At 39.9% G+C, this 18,405-nt stretch overlaps 1 protein-coding gene across 2 annotated transcripts in view; it reads left to right on the forward strand.

Annotated features, from left to right (window-relative positions):
* Positions 1-15,973, forward strand: part of mtrr (5-methyltetrahydrofolate-homocysteine methyltransferase reductase) — a 35,075-nt gene extending 19,102 nt beyond the window's left edge. For both annotated transcript variants that reach the window (XM_014983491.2, XM_014983492.2), the window contains exons 13-15: positions 3,303-3,395; positions 10,789-10,983; positions 14,379-15,973. In XM_014983491.2, coding sequence (XP_014838977.2) covers positions 3,303-3,395; positions 10,789-10,983; positions 14,379-14,523 — 433 coding nt within the window. In that variant the 3' untranslated portion in view covers positions 14,524-15,973. The remainder of the gene's footprint in view (positions 1-3,302; positions 3,396-10,788; positions 10,984-14,378) is intronic.
* Positions 15,974-18,405: the final 2,432 nt, after the last annotated feature.

The raw sequence follows: 18,405 nt of genomic DNA on the forward strand, positions 1-18,405 counted from the left end.
TTGTCTATGGCAGGAAGGCTCAGAATGGATGACTGGTCATCTGGGGTAAGGTGGTGGTGGTGGAGCCGCCGGGATGCAGAAGAAAATGTTTCAGTGCTGAACGGACCACACCTTTAGACTCGTCCAGAAAGAAGCACAGCGCTCTGCGGTTTTCCAGTCCTATTTATGTCTTATTCCAGTGGGGCGACTATTGCTCTTTGTAATGTTAGACAAAAATACACATGTAGGCCCTTTATTAAAGCAGGGTGCTCAGGCATCAATTGCCTGTAGAGGGATTTGTTTCATAATACAATGCGCAGTCCTTCATCAGATTTTTCCAAGAAACTTCAGTTTTTATTTTATTAAATTTCCTTTATTGATCTTTTTTTTTTTCTCTCAAGAAGCTCTTTGCTTCTACAACAAAAACCCTGCAAAATCGATTCATCAGCTCAACTGTCCTTTCCTTCTCCTCCTCTACCGTCTCTCTTATCCTCTCTGCCTGCTAGCCCCAGATCGTCCTGGAGGATTATATGAACCTGTCATGGCGCGGCATTGTCGCAGCGTCTAACCTGAGCTTTCCAAACAAAAGCCTCACCGGCCGCCGCCGCCGCCGCCGCTCTCCAATAGGAGATAACAATCGGCGGTTTGTCAGCGGGGCACCGTATCTAGCCTGCAGGCACGAGGCGGGTCCTGTTTGGCATCAAAACAACACGGGAACGCTTCGATCTTCCTGCCTCTCCTTTATTTTCCCGCCCCCACTGTTAATCGATGGCCGTTTTCAAAAGTACTTTGTACAAGTTAAGAGTGCTGGTAACAAGTGAGAGAAGAGTCTCCAAAGGTCAGAGGCTCACTTAGGGTGTACCGGGAAATTACAACGATTCCCCCCCCCTCCCCGTCATCTTGCATTGATCGCTGTTTTTGTTATTTTTATAATAATTATTATTTTTATCATTCTATCTACTTTGCTATGAGCAAAAACAACCAAACGAAAGTCTTGTAAGCAAGAATTAAGCTTTAATCTTATTAGCAGCATTTAAAAGCCCCACCTTTTGAAAGACAAAACATCAGACAAGAGTAATGCCGGTTGTGCCTGCCAGCAGCCATCTCTCACAAATTTAGTATGACAGTTTGTATGAGCAGATATTTATCTTCCATTAATCATTCTGAACAGTCAGTTCGCTATAAAAAAAAAGGGCTGACTGTGTATTGGAATAATTGTGCTGTGTGCTTTCTTTGAGCTGATGTATTTGGGGTTTGTTTGTTTTTTAAATGAACACCGCCACTCAGATCTACCCTCATGGAGCTGCAAAGATAAAGATGAAAGATATGAAATGATTCTGATGTTTGCCAAGTCTTAACCTCGGCTTCCTTCGCAGTTCCACCCTACCCCCTTCTCCCACCTGCTGATTATCTGAATGGTGCTGATTTAGACCCCAAATGGAGTTCTCCGCGGATGCCGCCTTGCCCCTCGGGATCGTATTGCAGGGCTGTTATAGTGCGGGTATGTGATGTGATGTGATTTGTATTCAGGGAAAGGCGCCGGTGTGGTCTACTCAGAATGGAACCCAGGTTTTTTCATATTGGTATTGATCCCTTTAGGGCGGGCGGCAAGAGGATAGGGAGAGAGAGTGACGAGCCCCACTAAAATGAGTTTACTTGAGGCCGTTGGCAGATCAGAAGAATCTCGTCCAGGATGCTAATGGATAGGATCTGAGCGTCCCGATCAAGTCAGCCACACAGCTTTGCTACGCAGCCTCATGCAGCAGCATATAGTTCAAACAAAAGGGTTTCTAATTCACCAGTTCACTTTGTGTTTAATTAACAGGAGAAAACTTTCGCCGCGGTATTCACACTCACAGCTTTGTATTGATTTGCTTTTTTCCCTTCAAGCTAATTAGCGTCTGGCCTTGACTAGCAATTGATTCATCTGTTCATTTTTCTAAAAAAGAAAATGTAATTTATGTAGTTATCGTTCATCTGATCCTGTTCGTAGACGTAAAATCATGTCCGGTGTTCAAGATACGCAGTTTATATTTACTCAGATTTACTGCATATAACTGCATACCACTCTACTGTTATTAGCAGCTCAATAGTTGTTTGTGACATTTTTTCACGTCAATCAGTTCATCATATATCGGTATAAATACATGCATACGTAAATAAAAGAGCGACGTTTTTATGAATGACTCAAAATAAACGCAGTCAAAGATGTACGCTTTATGAAGAAAATATAACCTGATCGATCAATTTCACTGCGTGCGTTGCTGATTGATAACTCCATTTAAAGAGTTTACTCTCAGATTTTGCTTGGAAATCTCCCTGGGATTCAGTCTATGTCTGCACGTCTCTGCTGCTGATTTTGCAGGATCCAAGTAGCACTCCTCCTGCAATGCCGTCAATGGTTTTCTAATTTTTGTTTACAATATTGGTCCACGATAGAGACGCAGCACTGAAACACCGATTCATATTCTGTTCAATTTGCCTTTCCCGTCCTTGGCTTTAAGATGTCCATATAAATACATCCCGTTGAGAGCTGGCGTGTGCCGGATTGCACCAACTCAACCACGGAAAAAGGATGGGATTTAAAGTTAGCATGATATCTAATGCTTATTTATTTATTTAGCTTAAAGAAATACAATGCGAATCATGACTACATAAAGTAATCGGATTTCTTTGTGTCAAAAAGAGGAGAAGCAGAATCAGTTCACTTTGTGTTCGCCACTAAACGGATATCAGGCAAAAGGGATGTAGGAGGGAAGGAAAACGGGCTCGGCCGATCTCCATAGATGGTCATTTCAGCTATCCACAAAAACGGGGTAGCGGGCAAAGATAAGTTCTGTGGACTTTCAGCCAACTAATCGCATCATGAAAGATTTGGGGTTAGCTGTTATCTGGGAGAGAGCTGTCACCACAGCAGCAGGTGTGTGGCACAGATAACCACATCTTCATAGCTGCTTTGTGGCACTGTGCGGTCCACAGGGGAATGTGGGAGGTTTGCCAAACTCCAAAGGAAACACTTTTTGAGGACAGGTGGACAAAAAAAACACACACTGACGATGCCCCGTTTTCATTCTGCAAGACATTTATTGTGTTTGGATGAAATGTAGCCACAAGTGCAGTACAACGTCCTCGCTTCTGCACACGTGCTCATTTCCTCGTTTTGAAGCAATAGCCGCTCTCATTTTGCTGTCACTACAGCCGGTTTGTAATTGTGTCGCTCCTCTTCTTTAATCTCTAGTGCGAGGAAGGACTCGCTCTCTTCCATCTGGCCTGGTTGCCCGCTTGTATTGATTGACTGCTAACATCCGGTGTTTGACTTACAGAGAGGAAGAGAGGAAGGAAAACCCCGAGGCCAAATTTGGTGAGACCTGGCTGTTCTTTGGTTGTCGCTACAGGGACAAAGACTACCTGTTCAGGTAAGCTGTATATACCCAACGTATCCCCTGTCTGGTCACATACGTGCAGCTGTTGTTTGAAATCTGTTTCTTCCACTCCAATTATTCTGAAGGTTTTACTTAGATGTATGTGGATGAATTTGATTAAGGTTTAATAAAATAGTGGAAAGAAGATGCCATAGTTGAATGAAGGTAAAGCTAAATAGAGCGACACAGCACCAGAGAAGAAACTGCTCTGGTAATATAAAACCAAATGTATTTTTTCTTTTACCTTGGTGTCGTGTGCATTGAAAATGTAACACTTCACATCACCCTGAACCATATTTCTACAGTATGGGAAGAGAAACTGGCTAAAATTGGTGGGAAGATGAACTAAAAACAGAACAATTGCTTCTAATAAGAATCAGAAAAGCTTCTAGAGGCTTTGGAAAACCTTGGAATTTGTCAGAGCTTCACCTTCTAAGGACAACGAGCCTAATTTTGCACAGAAGAAACACCAGAACTGAATTTTGTAAATGAACAAAGCTGAAAGAGATTTTTTCCCCCCCGAAAGTCTTGATTTTATAACTGCAGCAATAGATGGTGGATGAATTCCAGTGGGAAGAATATATATTCATGCAACTCTTTTCTGGTTTTCAAGTGTAAAATTTTATTTTAATATATCCTTATATTTACTATTCACAATAATACACCACATTGTTTTGGCCTGTAGCATAAAATCTTAACAAAATTCACCAAAGTTTGTGGACACGAGACAAGGAAATGTTATACACGTGTCTTTTCTGTTTTTATGTAAAGCAAAAGTAAGACATTTCATGTTCTGAAACTGCCAATTTCTTTTGATGTGGTTTCTCCTCGTTTTGGTTTTTACAACTTTCATTTTGAGTCCTCTTTTATCTTCTCGTTGTAGAATTGGCCAGAAGTTATTTATATAACACACACAAAAAAAAGCAACTAAAGCCACAGTCCCTACTCAGCTCCACTACAGCCATAGATAAAGTTAGCAAGTAGAGGGTGGCGGCAAATAGAAAGATTTCCCCTGATGCTGCGGGAGACCAAACAGAACGTAAAAGTGGAGACGGCATCGGGCTCTAATTTGTCATCTGGACACAAGGCCCACTCCAAAAGAATGCTAATGTGTGCTGCACGTCTTCTGCATGTGTAACCGAGTAACTAATGTTGGGTGTCAGCGTTCTTTATGGCTTGTACTGCGGTTGTTGAAAGCCACTCTTGAGGTGATTTAGTATTTACTAACCGTTTGAGATTTAAAGAAGCTGGAGTAAATCACAAGCTCTTTTGTTCATTGATGGGAAAGTTCTTGGTTTAATTCGTTACTATGACATAAATGATGAGATTTGACCAAAGGTGCGCTGAATCTTTTGTCTCCTGCTATTTAGTTTTGTTTGTCCTGGGTATTGGATAGGTTTACCGAATCAGATCTGCAGATGGCTGTCGCTCATCTTCACCTCTTTGGCTTCTGAATCTAATGTTGTTAAGGTATTTTATACCCATTATATGTCCACAAAAGCTTTTACATCTACTTCTTGTCTGGAAGCATAATATTCCAACTCATTCTGCAGTAAATGGATTGATGCACACACTTTTTAGCAACATTTGTTGCAGAGGTGAGAAAAAAAAAATCAGGACTTACATCAGTTTGTCAAAACAGTTGGTCACAAGTTGGCAGCCTGCTAAAGTTTTTACGCACATATAAAGTGAAAACAAATTAAATGTAGTTAAAAAGCTGTCAGTGTTTTGCAAAAAAACAAAACAAAACAAAACAGATGTTGCACTTTTACAAGTGTGTTTAAAAAAATGAAGCGTGAAATACTGACTATGTCCTTGCAAACATAGTCACTCTTTATACAAAGAACTAACCAGCTGATTCAAATACTGTACAAGAAAATTTCAATTAAGATTTTTGGTAACACTTTATTTGAAGGGGGTTGAATAAGACTGACATGACACTGTCATAAACATGACATAACACCTGTCATGAATATGAATAAGCCTTCATGAATATTTATGACTGTTGTCATAAAGCGTCATTTGGTAAATTATGACACTTTTAATACAAAGTTGACATCATTCGAAATGTCTTCATTATGACAACTTGACATTAATCAGGAAATCATTACTGTTTAAACTTTACCTTTAATAACATAAAGTTACCTAATTTTTAAAGTGCAATCAGTAATACTTTTATAACAAATTTATATCAGTAATGATTTCTTGGTTAATGTCAAGTTGTCATAACAAAGACATTTTGAATAACGTCAACTTTGTATTAAAGGTGTCATAATTTACCGAATGACGCTTTATGACAACAGTCATAAATATTCATGAAGGCTTATTCATGTTCATGACAGGTGTTATGTCATGTTAATGACAGTGTCATGTCAGTCTTATTCAACCCCCTTCAAATAAAGTGTTTCATGCTCATTCCTACATTTTTCTATCATCAAAACACGTAATATCGTTTTCATGCATGCCAAAAATGGATTATTAGATTTCGTCACAGTTTTGTACCTTAGATGTTTTGCTCATATTGTACCAGGTTATTTTTCTGGAACCAAATCTTTGTCTGCTACATGAAATTTTGAGTCAACTTGGTGTCAATTTCTACATGTTTTGACTGCTGACAAATTTAATATGTTTTTATGAGTGAAGTAAATGGTCACATATGTATATCCATCCATTATCGTCCACTCAGACCATAGAGGAAGGTAGGAATGTATATTGACTGGTCAATCAGTAGTCATAACTTTTGAGTCAACTGTCTCAAATAGTGGCAGGAAGCAATACAAATAGAAACAGGGTGCAATTCAAAGATTTCAAACAACATACTCCCAAGGATTAAGATGTGAACATTTTTTTGATAGTTCATCTCCATGGACCTCGGTTAAGATTAATTGGTACAAAATGGCTTATGTGAAATAAAAGTAGAAAGAAAGGAAATGGCGGTCAACATGGGTTCATGCCTTGTATATAATATCAATCGTAAATACAGCTAATGGTTCTGTTGCCCGGCCTCTGTCTCTAAGTACACCACTGTCTGGGCAGCCACAGCCTGTCAGCTCTGTCAGCTGGCTGGGCAGATTCTCCTACAAAACTAGCCGTCAGTTGTCATTTATACATCAGTAGGGGTTGCCCTTTTCTACATTGAGAACCAACAAAAAAAGAAATAAAAGCCCCGTATCAAAGCGCACGGGAAAAAAAAAAAATAATAAACATACTTTTCCTGGAGCGAGACGCTGCATTCTCAAGCTAAAATGATTTCATCTAAAAAGAAGAGGTTGCAGATGATTGTTTTCTGTTGGCTGTGTCCAAGAGAAATCTGTGAAAATACGCCGGCAGAATTTTCATCGTCTGTCTCCTGGTACTAAATCCACATTCACCTGAGCAATACTGAAGGTCTATCTTTTTATTGTAAAAAGACTAGAATCGGAAAATAAATGGATGGCCATAACTTACTGTAAGCTATCATCCAGCGAATATATCCTCCTCCTTATTAATTTTCCTCAGCTCGACTCTCTTCTGACTTCATACTAATTGGTCAGCATTTCCGGTAAGGGCACCGAGCGTTTGCTGAATAACCCCGGTGCCGATGGAGTTCCTTTGAAAGATGAAATAAGGCGAACGGATTAGCATCGTTAATGACACAAGAACAAATCACAGAGGATGTTGTTTGTTCCTCTCCGTCTCTCCTATCCCTTTCTTAAATAGTAACTCCCAGCCAGGTAGCGGGCGTTGTTTGTTCACAGTGTGGGCCTCTGTGATGAACACCCCCACAGTGTTGACCAAAGTGATTAGTCTGTGCTTTATGAGCCACCCGTGAAGAGTTGTGCTCAATTTAAATAGGTTAGCAGAATGAGAACAACATGCCATCAGCTAAATGCGCTGCCCGCATTCATCTCTGTGGGATTTATCTTAACGCAAGTGCAATTTGACGTCTGCCTTTTCACTACTTTGGTTTTTATTTTTTTTCCCCCCAATGTTTTGGATGCTCAAAGAAAAAGTTGAGCTCCGGTCCAAAGAAGGGGGGGGGGGGGATGCAATTACGATAATGTCAAAACAGGATGTGATCAATTCTCAGATAAAGGCCCGAATTCAAAAGTGGGATGCGTCGCAATGCGACGCATCACTTAACGTCCCAGTTGGAGACTGATGCCTGTTTGTCACATCAAACATGCTTTCCTCTATTCTGCACTTATCCTTCACCCCTCCCTGTGCTTTCCCAGCCTCCTTACAGCAGCTGATTTCATGCTGTAGAGAGGAACCTTGACTGGAAAATCACACTGGGCTTCTTTTCTAGTCTTCGATACCGCCACTGGCTTGTATGCGTATAAACACAGCAACTAGCCTGGCATGTGCAGAATCCTCTATCTATCGTCTGCTTCTCAGAACTTGGCCTTCATTTGTCATCTGTCTGTTTCTGCTCACGGTGTTATCAAATCTGAGATGATTTATACACACACACACAAATGGACCAAACAAAAACAAAACACAGCAATTTCTGTCTCTTATTCACCCTTTTTGTCTCATTCATCAAACGTCCAAATGTCCAGGATAACGGTGCAAAAGCAAAAAGGAAATTCACATGAAGCAGCCCTTTTTCAGCTCAACTCCTTTTAAACTGTTCTGCAATTTCAAATCGGTTGTCATTCCGAGGGCGGAACAGTCGTGCAAACAAATAAAACCAATCGAATTTAATGTGTTTATCAATGTTACAAAGGTAGAGACAATGAACAGATGAAACCAGCAGCTCTGCCCCTGATATTACAGCAAAACGTTGACTATTTGCTGTTGTCAAAAATTTCATGCAACTCATCATTGTCACATCCTTTCTAATTCTTTCCCACTGAAAATAAACAGACATTGAAGTTCATCATTTTATTCATGTTGACAAAGTATGGCTTCTACCAACCACTCGACACCAGGAGACTAACGCCACGTTACTGTTTAGATGATCTTGAACTGATGCATTTGTATCAATTCATCTGCGCCTCAAGCCTGTTGCTGCCCCCCACAGGTCAGCTGGAAAGGACAATTTCCCTGTTAAAGTAACTTGATAAGTTAGCAAGTGTTAAGGGCTACTTTCCCTTCTTTCTAATTTGTCTCTAAATTCAACAAACGTGTTGGTCAAACAATTAGGTATTGTTTAATGTCTGCTTTCAATCACAGCTTGTGTAACAAGTATTTCTTTCAGATAAATGTGGATCTGAAAGAAAACAAAGAACACAAGGCTCATCGCGTTAGTATTCACACCACTGCTCGTGGCTTTATATATGGAAAAAAAAAAAAAGCTTATCTTGGTCTTGGGGTTACTTCATAACATAGACCCCCTAAGGCATAGACCTTCAACCCATGAGCTTAGAGCTGTGGCTTGTTTTGTTGGAGTTTGGCTGCGTGTGTGTGTGTGTACTCTTTCCGACTGCTTAGCTTTAAACAAGATGTTCTGAGCTACAGTAAACCTCACCTCCCTGAGCACCTTCCTCATCCTCCAATAGCACCCCGGGCCCCATAAAAACACTGAGATAGAAGAGCATAAAGTTGGCAAGCAGAACACCGACAGGGGGCAAGGTTAGACCTAACTGGAAGGATGGGTGGATTGATTATAAAAGATTGGTAGAACAGCGACCCGACCTCGCTCATGAAATCCAGATCCCGGTTTTGCATTTCTCTGGTTCGACGAGTTAAATTGGTTGTCTGGCACAGTTTTGTTCAAACCTTTTCTGATTCAAAATGCTCGGAGGGTGTTTTTTTTTTTTTTTTTGGCTCAGTGAATCATGGCATTACCATTTAGTAATATGCCAGTGCCATCAAGGAAGAGTGAAAATCAATTCAAAAAGCAAATAGTCCGGTACATTTTGGCAACATTTTACTTCATTTTTAAATCCGTGGTGTCACGAAGCCCTGACCAGAGCATCTGAGATCACAACACCTACACACACCTTTTTTTAGTCACACGGAGTTGTGTGTACATCTCTTAATGTGCTGCTCTTCCTGCCCTGATGCTCCCATCACTTTGGAACAAGGAAAATCTGAGCTCATCAGACCGCATGACCTTTTTCCAAATTGAAGCCTTTCCTGGCTTTCAAGTGATAAATAGTTTCCTTAAGGCTACACATCTGTTTATTCGGGGTAGTCTACGTTTTTTTTTTTTTTTTTTGTTTTTTTTTGGTGTGTGTGTGTTTCTTACAAACGATAAAACAAAACATTTTTTATAGTAGCATAATTTCCATGTAGAGAAACAGATTGTCAACCAGAAACCTTCAAAAAATATTTACAGTTAAATTTATTTATTTACTGTCAAATAATCAAGGCAGGTGGTTCATGCTCAGTGACCAGGCTGGAAAAGGCCATGTTTTAACACTCAGGTCTTGTTGTGTATCAGAAATGTTGCGCTTGCTCCATTATTTGCTGCCCTAATTTTCTGTTTTATTGAGATTTAGAAACTGGCCTGGTTATTTCATTACCTTTGTTGCCAACATTTTGGGCTACTGTCTCTGTGAAAGCCTGTCCACGACCCTTCATCAGTGTTCTAGATAAGGAAAAAAAGAAAATTATTTTTCTATCCATTGTATTGTGTCAGATTTTATGAAATCTCCTTATTTTTTTATGGTTAAAATTGTTTTCTCAACAGTCCAAATATCCATTTCTATTGATGGAAAGATGGGAAGAGGCTTTTTTTTTTTTTTGGAAAAACAAACCGGCAGAACTGCATCATCCTATCCTCTAATCACTTCAGGACATTGTCTAGCATTACTGGTGTAAAATCTTAGACGTTTTGAAGTCTAATATTGATATATACTTGATACCCATAAATGGCTCATGCCTTGTTAGTATGAGTATGTTTGGTGACTGTGGCTTCAGTGGCTATCAGCCCTCAAAGCATTAAGCAAGACCTTAGATGGAGCTCTCTATACTCGGGGAGATTGAGGGTCGTTTTCTATTTTCTGCATTTTGAAATAATCACTTGTCACTTCCTTACCAAGGTTACTGCTGATGCGAGCCCCTTCCAGCTTTATGCAGATGCACTGTCTTTACCCCGACGTCCTCTGACAGCTCTTTGGTCCATGGACAGGTGTGCTTTCTGTAAATAATTGATTAATCTTGGCGCTTCTTGGGATTTTCACCTGATGCCATGTAAATAATTTCTTAGCTTTTTGTAATGCATTTTTCAGGATGTTTTCTTTATCTGTCCACATCAAATTAGGACTATGACAAAAACAAAGTGAACAAACTCATTAAAGGACAAGCTACGTTGCATCTTCTAGTGTTAAACTTCAACAGCTCCATTTGCGTCAACAGCTGAGACGTGGCTCTCCTGACTCGAATTTCTTTTTTTTTTTTTTTTACATACATGAAATATGAACTTACTGATTGCTGTATGGATTCAATGTCGTTCCAGAGAGGAACTGGAGAACTTTGTGTCCAGCGGCACCCTGAATCACCTGAAAGTGTGTTTCTCCAGAGAAGACAGGAAAGACGAGGAGGAACCTCCCTCCGCAGCACAACCCAGATACGTCCAACACAATCTGTTGCTCTGCTGCCGACAAGTCACCGACATCCTGCTCAGACGGAACGGCTACATCTATGTCTGCGGGTAAGGCCGACACCGGTCTTGTTTTAATCTTAATCCATCCTGAGTGTTTCTTGTCCTTTTCTAATCTATTTATCATTTTTCCCAGCATCCATCTGCCAAGGCTGTCTTATGTTCTGGTTGTTTCAGTATTCAGAGTGTCATTTTTCAGGGTGTTCACACAGTGGTGGCAGACCATCTCTTCCTCTGCTTTTTCCCTTGCCTTTAAACTCTTTTCATGTGTAATGTTTTTTCTTTTGGGGCGGGGTAAATAGTACTTGATCTTATGTCACTACAGATTCACACTGTGCATAAAGTTCATTTTCATTCGTAACTGCATCATTATTGTCATTACAAAGTGGACAAATTAATTCTACAAGAGAAGTCACCTGAACATGTGGAGCCAACACAGCAGCATAGGAAATCTAATTAACTGTAGCTTACCAGCATAGTTTCTTACAAAGGTGAGGAATAATTTTATCGTTTGAAAATATGCTTCAATTTTGCTGGAAATGAAAGCAGTAGCCTAAATGACTCAATTTTGGTGTAGCACAAAGATAATGCTCTAATAAAAACAGGTACTGCAGATATTTATTAAATTAACCTGGAATATGTACAGACTTGCACATAATTTGTATTATCTTGCAATGATCGAACCTGTCGAAAATCTTTGGTTACCTCAGTCCAGTGTGACTTGATGAAATTAATATATGTTGCCCTCTTCTGATCTGGACATTTGTTGTTGGAAGGGAGTCCGAGAAGTCTGCATTTTTGTTGTTATTATTATATGTTTGGATATATTTTGATTTTTTAATTGAATGGGTGAGGTATGTTGCAGAATTAAATTATTTAGATAAAAAAGCTCACAGTGTAAAAATATATATTTTTTAGCTTTCTGAAATTAGCAGTATTGGGTTTTAAGTGTTTTTAAGAATTATTCTCAAAAAGGTATTTGTTTCTTTTCCTTTGCCAATATCAAATCCCAATGTTATACTGCATCAATGCCAGAAGAATCAGTGTAGCTGCTTGAATTTTATCCCATCCAGAGTTTCTGTTGGCGAAGCCAGAGTATTTTTGCTCCAGCATGAAGTAAACAGGATCAAGGAAGCAGTTTTCATGTCCTGACTACACGTCAGCGTAAAACCTGCTTAGCTTCTTCACTTGTTTTTTGTTGTACATTTAACATCACTTAAACAGATATGTTCTTTAATATACCCATGCTCTTCTCTTGCAGCACCCAGTATAGTCTATCCTTAAGTTTGAATATAAAATGTGAAATTCCTATGCAAGCAGTTCTTTTTAACCATGTTCAGCTCACTAGCAGTATGGCAAAAATACAATCATAAGCAAAACACCAAGTCGAGCTTAGTCAGGGACTCCAATACTGATCACCCCTAAATGCCTTAATATTTAACACTTTATAAACTCTGTAATGCTTAAAAGAACAGTCTATTAATAAGTGTAAGTGCAACAAAACTTGTGGTTCCTGGTGTTCTGTTTTTTTCTTTCCCCCCCCCCCTCCAAGTAAATCCTGCTTACCATGGAGGAGTGTTCACCAATTACCGGTGAAATGTCTGCCATGCTACACTGATTTTCCCAGGCACTTTCAGATTTTGTGGGTTGTGTTGTTCTTCCTTCCTCCTTCATTACACCCCAAAGGTGTAGGGATTCAAGCCAGGCCATACATCTTACGTTCCCTCTTTTCCTCTGTGCTTTGGAACATTTTCATTATCCCGGTGAAATAATATCACACCGTGTTGAACATGTCACGGTCATTTTAACTGTGTGACCTGTTTCACGGGTTTTCTGGTACGTCGTTAAACAAACAGCAGAACGGAGAAGGCGGTATCAAGCAAAACAACTCGATGTCAGCTGTCGACGAGAACTACAGCGTCTTTGCAAAAAACAGCAGCAACAAATAGTGTTTAATTGTGTAGCTGAAAGAGAAGGAAAGCAGACCTTCAACTTTTTTTTTTTTTTTAAATAGAAATATGGCATGCATTTATATTCAGCCCCTCTGAGTCGACACCTTTCACTGCTGCGTGCTGCGTTTTAAGTTATGTCTCTGCCGGTGTTGCACATCTCGAGACAAAACATGTTTCCTGTTCTTTGCTCAAGCTCAGCCAGATTTAATGGAGAAGAATCGGTTCTCCCCTTCTCAGTGCTCGATTTTATGCCACGAGCTCTTATGATGCCACTGTGTAATCTCTTCAAAATCTTTTTGCGAGCAAGCAAAAAAAAATTTAAAAAAAATAATAATTTGTGCTTGACAAATATTTAACCTCTTTTCGGTCTACTCTTGAACTTCAGTTCTGTGCCAATATCTGCAGAGTTCCTGTTTTTTTTTTTTTTTTCTTTTGAAGAGATGTACGTATGTGCGGTGTATGAAAACAAATCCGTGTGCTGTGGTGCCTCGCTTACAAGGCAGATCTCACGTTTTAAAGATACAAACACGAGTCATGTGTTTACAGATTCCTTTGCTGCTGTTTCCTCCACTGTGATGCAGCAGTCTGCTCTGTTTATAGTTTATACATATCCTGCTGTCCTCCCTCCCTGCAGCATTACAACACTTGTTTGTCTCAGTCAGTACAAATTGTCCCTGTCAGAACAAAGAAAACATCAAACACTCGTGGGTATCAAACACGCCAAATCCTGTCAGCGTTGTAAAGCTGCTACTGTACATACCACATTATTTTTCCTGTTGTTTCTCACTCCCCAGCTTTCCCTCCTCACCTTTGAGTAAATTACCTTTGAAACATCAAAACCGTGTGAATTTTCGCAGTCATGGAACATCTCCGTCTTTCCGCTGAATCTCTGTGGCAGCAAACTTGAGGATTTAGCCAGGAGGTCTTCTAGAAATGGCAGCAGTTGTGGAAAGTGTTGGTATGTCACAGTGTATACAGAGTCTTTAAAAAGTATTCACACCCCTTTGGCTATTCTAACAGAGTGTTTGACATATTGCAATTATGAAATTCAGTGAGATACGTTTAGATTTCGTGCAATAAACCATCAAAACAAAGTAAATGATTGTGAATATGGAGGAAACTAATACATGACTTTTATACCCTTTGTAAAAATGGTACTAATTACCTTCAAAAGTCATCTAGTTGGTACCATCCACCTGTTACTAACAGAGCTGATGAGTAAAGGCCTCAAAGGCCTTTTAGGGAACAGCAGTGAACAAACAGCATCATAGGACTCCTTCCATTTCACCTACATGAGGTATTTTGTGTCGGTGTATCACACAAATCCTACAAACGACGCTGAAGTTTGTGGTTGCAACATGGGAAAAAGTGAAAATATCCAAGCCGTATTAGTTCTGCTGCAAGGCACTTTAGGAGGAATGATATTTCCTCCTAAATATTTTAACACAGTACTATTTTATTTTGTAACATGTGCATTTATTTCTCCCTTCCTAGGGATGCCAAGAACATGGCCAAAGATGTGAATGAGACCCTGATGGAGATGATTAAAACTGAGCTTCAAGTGGACCAACTGGAGGCCATGAAGACACTGGCAGGACTCAGAGAGCAGAAGCGCTACTTACAGGACATCTGGGCCTGACTGTAGATGATTAGATACAGGATCTTTGCTGCATTTGCTGGATTAAAAAAAAAGAAAAAAAAAAAAAGGAAAGTGCAAGATATATATTTAGCCTTCTCAGCTGTAACCTCTTGATCCATAAAATTGTCGCTGCAGACGCTTGAAGGTAGTTTACGCCAGCCAATGTCACCGAGATAGAGTGACCCGTTTGACCTGTGGATATCAGTTCAGTACACCTTCCTTGCCTTTGCTGTTTAAACACAGCTGACCTTGGTCAGCGCTGGAGATTAGCCCCGCGGTGTGAAAAGGCTTTTAGTGTAGACACGACGCCTCGGTTTGTCCTTTCTGATGAAAAGGCATTTATTACTGTCGGCCTTAATGGAGTGACTTTGATGAGACCTGAGCGCGGGATACTTTTCGCACCTTGACAGCACATTAATCTGTAGGGTTTTTTTTTTTTTTTTTTAAACCGCGGTCACAAATAAAAATGAGTCATTCAAGGAAGGGGAAATTGTTTTTCTTTCTTGAGTTTGTTCTTGTTGTCTGTTTCAACTAAACGTACCGCTGCTAAAAGTCAATCTGTCACTACTTTTGTATTTTTTTTCTGCTAACTAATTTAGAAGTCTATTCCTCTTATTGATTCAGTGTTTTTTTTTGTTTTTTTTTAACAAAATTCCCAGTGCTACAATTATTGGCATCCCTACAGTTTGTGTAAAACAAAAACAAATTTAATTGAAGGGTTTTTTTTTTTTTGTACTATTCATGTAGAAAATACTATCTTGGAAATTTTAATTCATTTATTCTTTTCCTGAATATGAAGCGAGGCAGGTCAGAGGCGACCTCTCTCTGCAGGTTTATGACGAAGATGTTTAGTGAGCCAACCTTGTGAAATGTTCCAACAGAAGACCGAACGGATCTCCTGTAGGTAAAGTCAGGGTCGGTCAAGGATTAACAGGTGGGGGGCTTGTGATTTACATCAATGATTTTACTTGGAGTAAAAAAAAAAGAAAAGAGTTTTTCAACTGCGATTTTAATGTTAAAATGTTCTCAGATTAAAGGTTGACCTATTTCTACAATTTCACTGTCAGATTATGTGAATGCAATGAAAGATGAATTTATTTCACATGGAAGTAAGCTTTTCTTCTTGGCATGTATCACACCACTTTTTAAAAAAGAAAAAAATGGGATTTAGCTTTTCTTTTATAAAGGTTGAGTGTATGTTATGCTTATATGGATATTTTTACTTTCCGCAGAACTGTAAGAGGTTTAAAACTTGTAAAAGTTAATTTAAATTTGCTGAGTTTACGCATCTGTCTGTTTTAAAACCCCCTCTCCGTTGGAACGTCCAGTATTGGTTCGGATCGTCCTGCTGATTGGTTCTGAATGGACTGAACATAACCTTGTTAGCCACAAAGCAAGCATTATGTAAATGTGTTTCATTCTGATGTATTAAACGGAACAAGGTGTCTCAGGGCTTTCATGATTGACTTTGTAATTCTGCTGAATTTTTTTTTTTTTTTTTTTTACCAAAAATGTTTGGAAAAAAAAAATGATGGTAAGCTTTTTTTATTTTTTATTTTTTTGGGGGAGGGGAGCATAATATGTATTCTTCAAAGTATGCCAAAACCCAGCAGAGTAATAGATTTTTAATCATTTATCATTCCGGAGTGCTAAAAATCGAGAACAGAGCGTTGCAAGTCTGAGTAATGATGAGCGGGGACGACCAAAGCAATTAATCTAACAGACTTTGTTTGTGCCTGTCTGTCTGCCCCCACACACCCAGAAGACCTTCAGCATGGAGGAAATAAACGCCAACATATATTGAAGGCAGACATTTCCCACCATCTCTCAAACTACGTGGTAAGCACATTGTCCAAATACAATTTAATAACTTTTTTTTTTTTTTATAGCGCTTTACTCCACGCATCTATTGATCGACCTCCCTCTGTGGAAACGGGAACTTTTCTTGGTGTGCTCACGAGGCATTGGGGATTATCCGGGAGCTAATGAGCTCTGATTGATAGGGAGTGATTGTTTTATTTAAATTTAAGAGATAATTTGATTCCTCAAGGTGACTTTGTTTTGAAGAAGGGGGGGAACCTACTCTGCTAATTGAAGGCGTTGCGCACCGAGCATTGGAGTGCGGTCCCCCGAGAGACGCTTCTCCGGCTTAAGCCCTCTAATGGCAGACTCTTTATCCTTTAGCAGAGAGGCGAGTGTGGGAACAAAACATGTTTACAATGTTGGCTGCCGGAGCTACAGATGACATCGTGATAGCTGCGATTTTCGGAGCCAAATAAATAAAACATTGGCTCTGTCAGAAAGCATGTCGCTGCTAGTAAATGCCGAATTTAATATGGAGTCCAGGCACAGCTGTGTGCACCTCCACGTCCTCGTCTCTCACTGCTCTCCTGCTCCCACTAGTCACAAAACGAGCACAAAATGAAAATAATGACGCTGCGGCATCACCAATCACAGAGTGCATATTATACATAACCGGCGAGACTCTAATTTGTTGTCGGGATAAATTGCAACAAAATTGCATGTATATATTAGGAAGTAAGTTTAATGAAAGTGGGACAGCTGTGACCATCCTTCTTGGTGAAGTTAAGAGGCATGAAGTACACCTTGAGCAGCACCGTCCTTATTTACCTACACTATTAACATGCGCTCGTCTCCAATTTAGGGAAAAAAAAAAAAAAATGGCCGCGGCGAAGACGGAGAGCCTGTCCAGGGAGAACCACCTCGGACTGATGAAGTTTTAAATTAAGTCTTCATAATTAAAAAGGGCTCACTGTGGCAGCTTTTGTCCCGCAGCGAGAGTGAAAGGCAAGAGGCGGTGGACGTGGTCAGGCATAAATCAGAGCGACTGGAGGTCAGCGCGGCCACGGCGAAGCAGGCACCTTGCGTGATAGATGCCCCCTGCTAAGAATGGCTTAAATGAAGCAGAAAGAAGTGTGCTGAAGATAATGACTGTTATTATGGAAGTGTGGGCAGTGCCAAGTTGGGAGTTGCACTTTGTGTCAATGAAATGTGGGAATTAGGAACGGGGCTGATGAATACGCGCGACTCCTTAGAAAGTGCAAAAAGTGACGGCGAAGGGAGCAACTCGAAAGCAGCGTCCTCTTCCTCCTCCCGGAGTTCTATCCAGGTGAGGCAAGTGAGTCTACACAGTTCCTGGTGAAAGTATTCATGCCCTTAGAACTTTTGCCACGATATAACTGCAAACTTTATTGTGTTTTAGAAGGATTTTATGTGTTAGACCAACACAAATTAGTGCATCACTACATCAGTTTTGCAGATTTACAGGCTATATTTTGTTTTTCATCGTTCCTCTTTTCAGGACAGCTAAGGCAACATCTGACTGGAGAACCTAAGTGTAAGCATTGCCACACATTCTGAACTGATTCAAGTATGGGCTTTGACTGGGCCATTCTAACACACAAATTAGTTAAGGTGTTTTGCAACTTCCGAGCAATTCTTTTTATTTTCAGGATTGCACCTTAATTTAACTCCATCTATCTTATAATTAAACGGCATCCACTGTGGAAAAGCTTTTGGTGTTCTTCCACCAACCTTTGTCGCAATTATTATGTGTTCAGGGTGAAAACTAATAGCCCTGCGGTCCTCAACTAAAAGTTATCATGTTAACCCACCTGAGCTTTGTCTGGAGTTACCTTGGGGCATTTTGGTCACATTTTTGCCAGTTTAAGCTGATGCCCATGTTTTGCTAGTGCAATATTGTTCCAGTTTCTTTTTCAAACACTTTTTCGGTGCTACATTTCTCCAGGTTTTATCTCTTCTTCTCGACTCTGTTTGTTTTGAGATTAGATCAGAGAAATTAATTGCACTAATTAGGTGAATTCTCAATTCTATCGGTGGCATAGGATTTTATTTAGGGCT

The sequence above is a fragment of the Poecilia mexicana genome, unplaced genomic scaffold, assembly GCF_051168715.1.
Source record: "Poecilia mexicana isolate PSO_F unplaced genomic scaffold, ASM5116871v1 scaffold_20, whole genome shotgun sequence".
Lineage (NCBI taxonomy): Eukaryota > Metazoa > Chordata > Actinopteri > Cyprinodontiformes > Poeciliidae > Poecilia > Poecilia mexicana.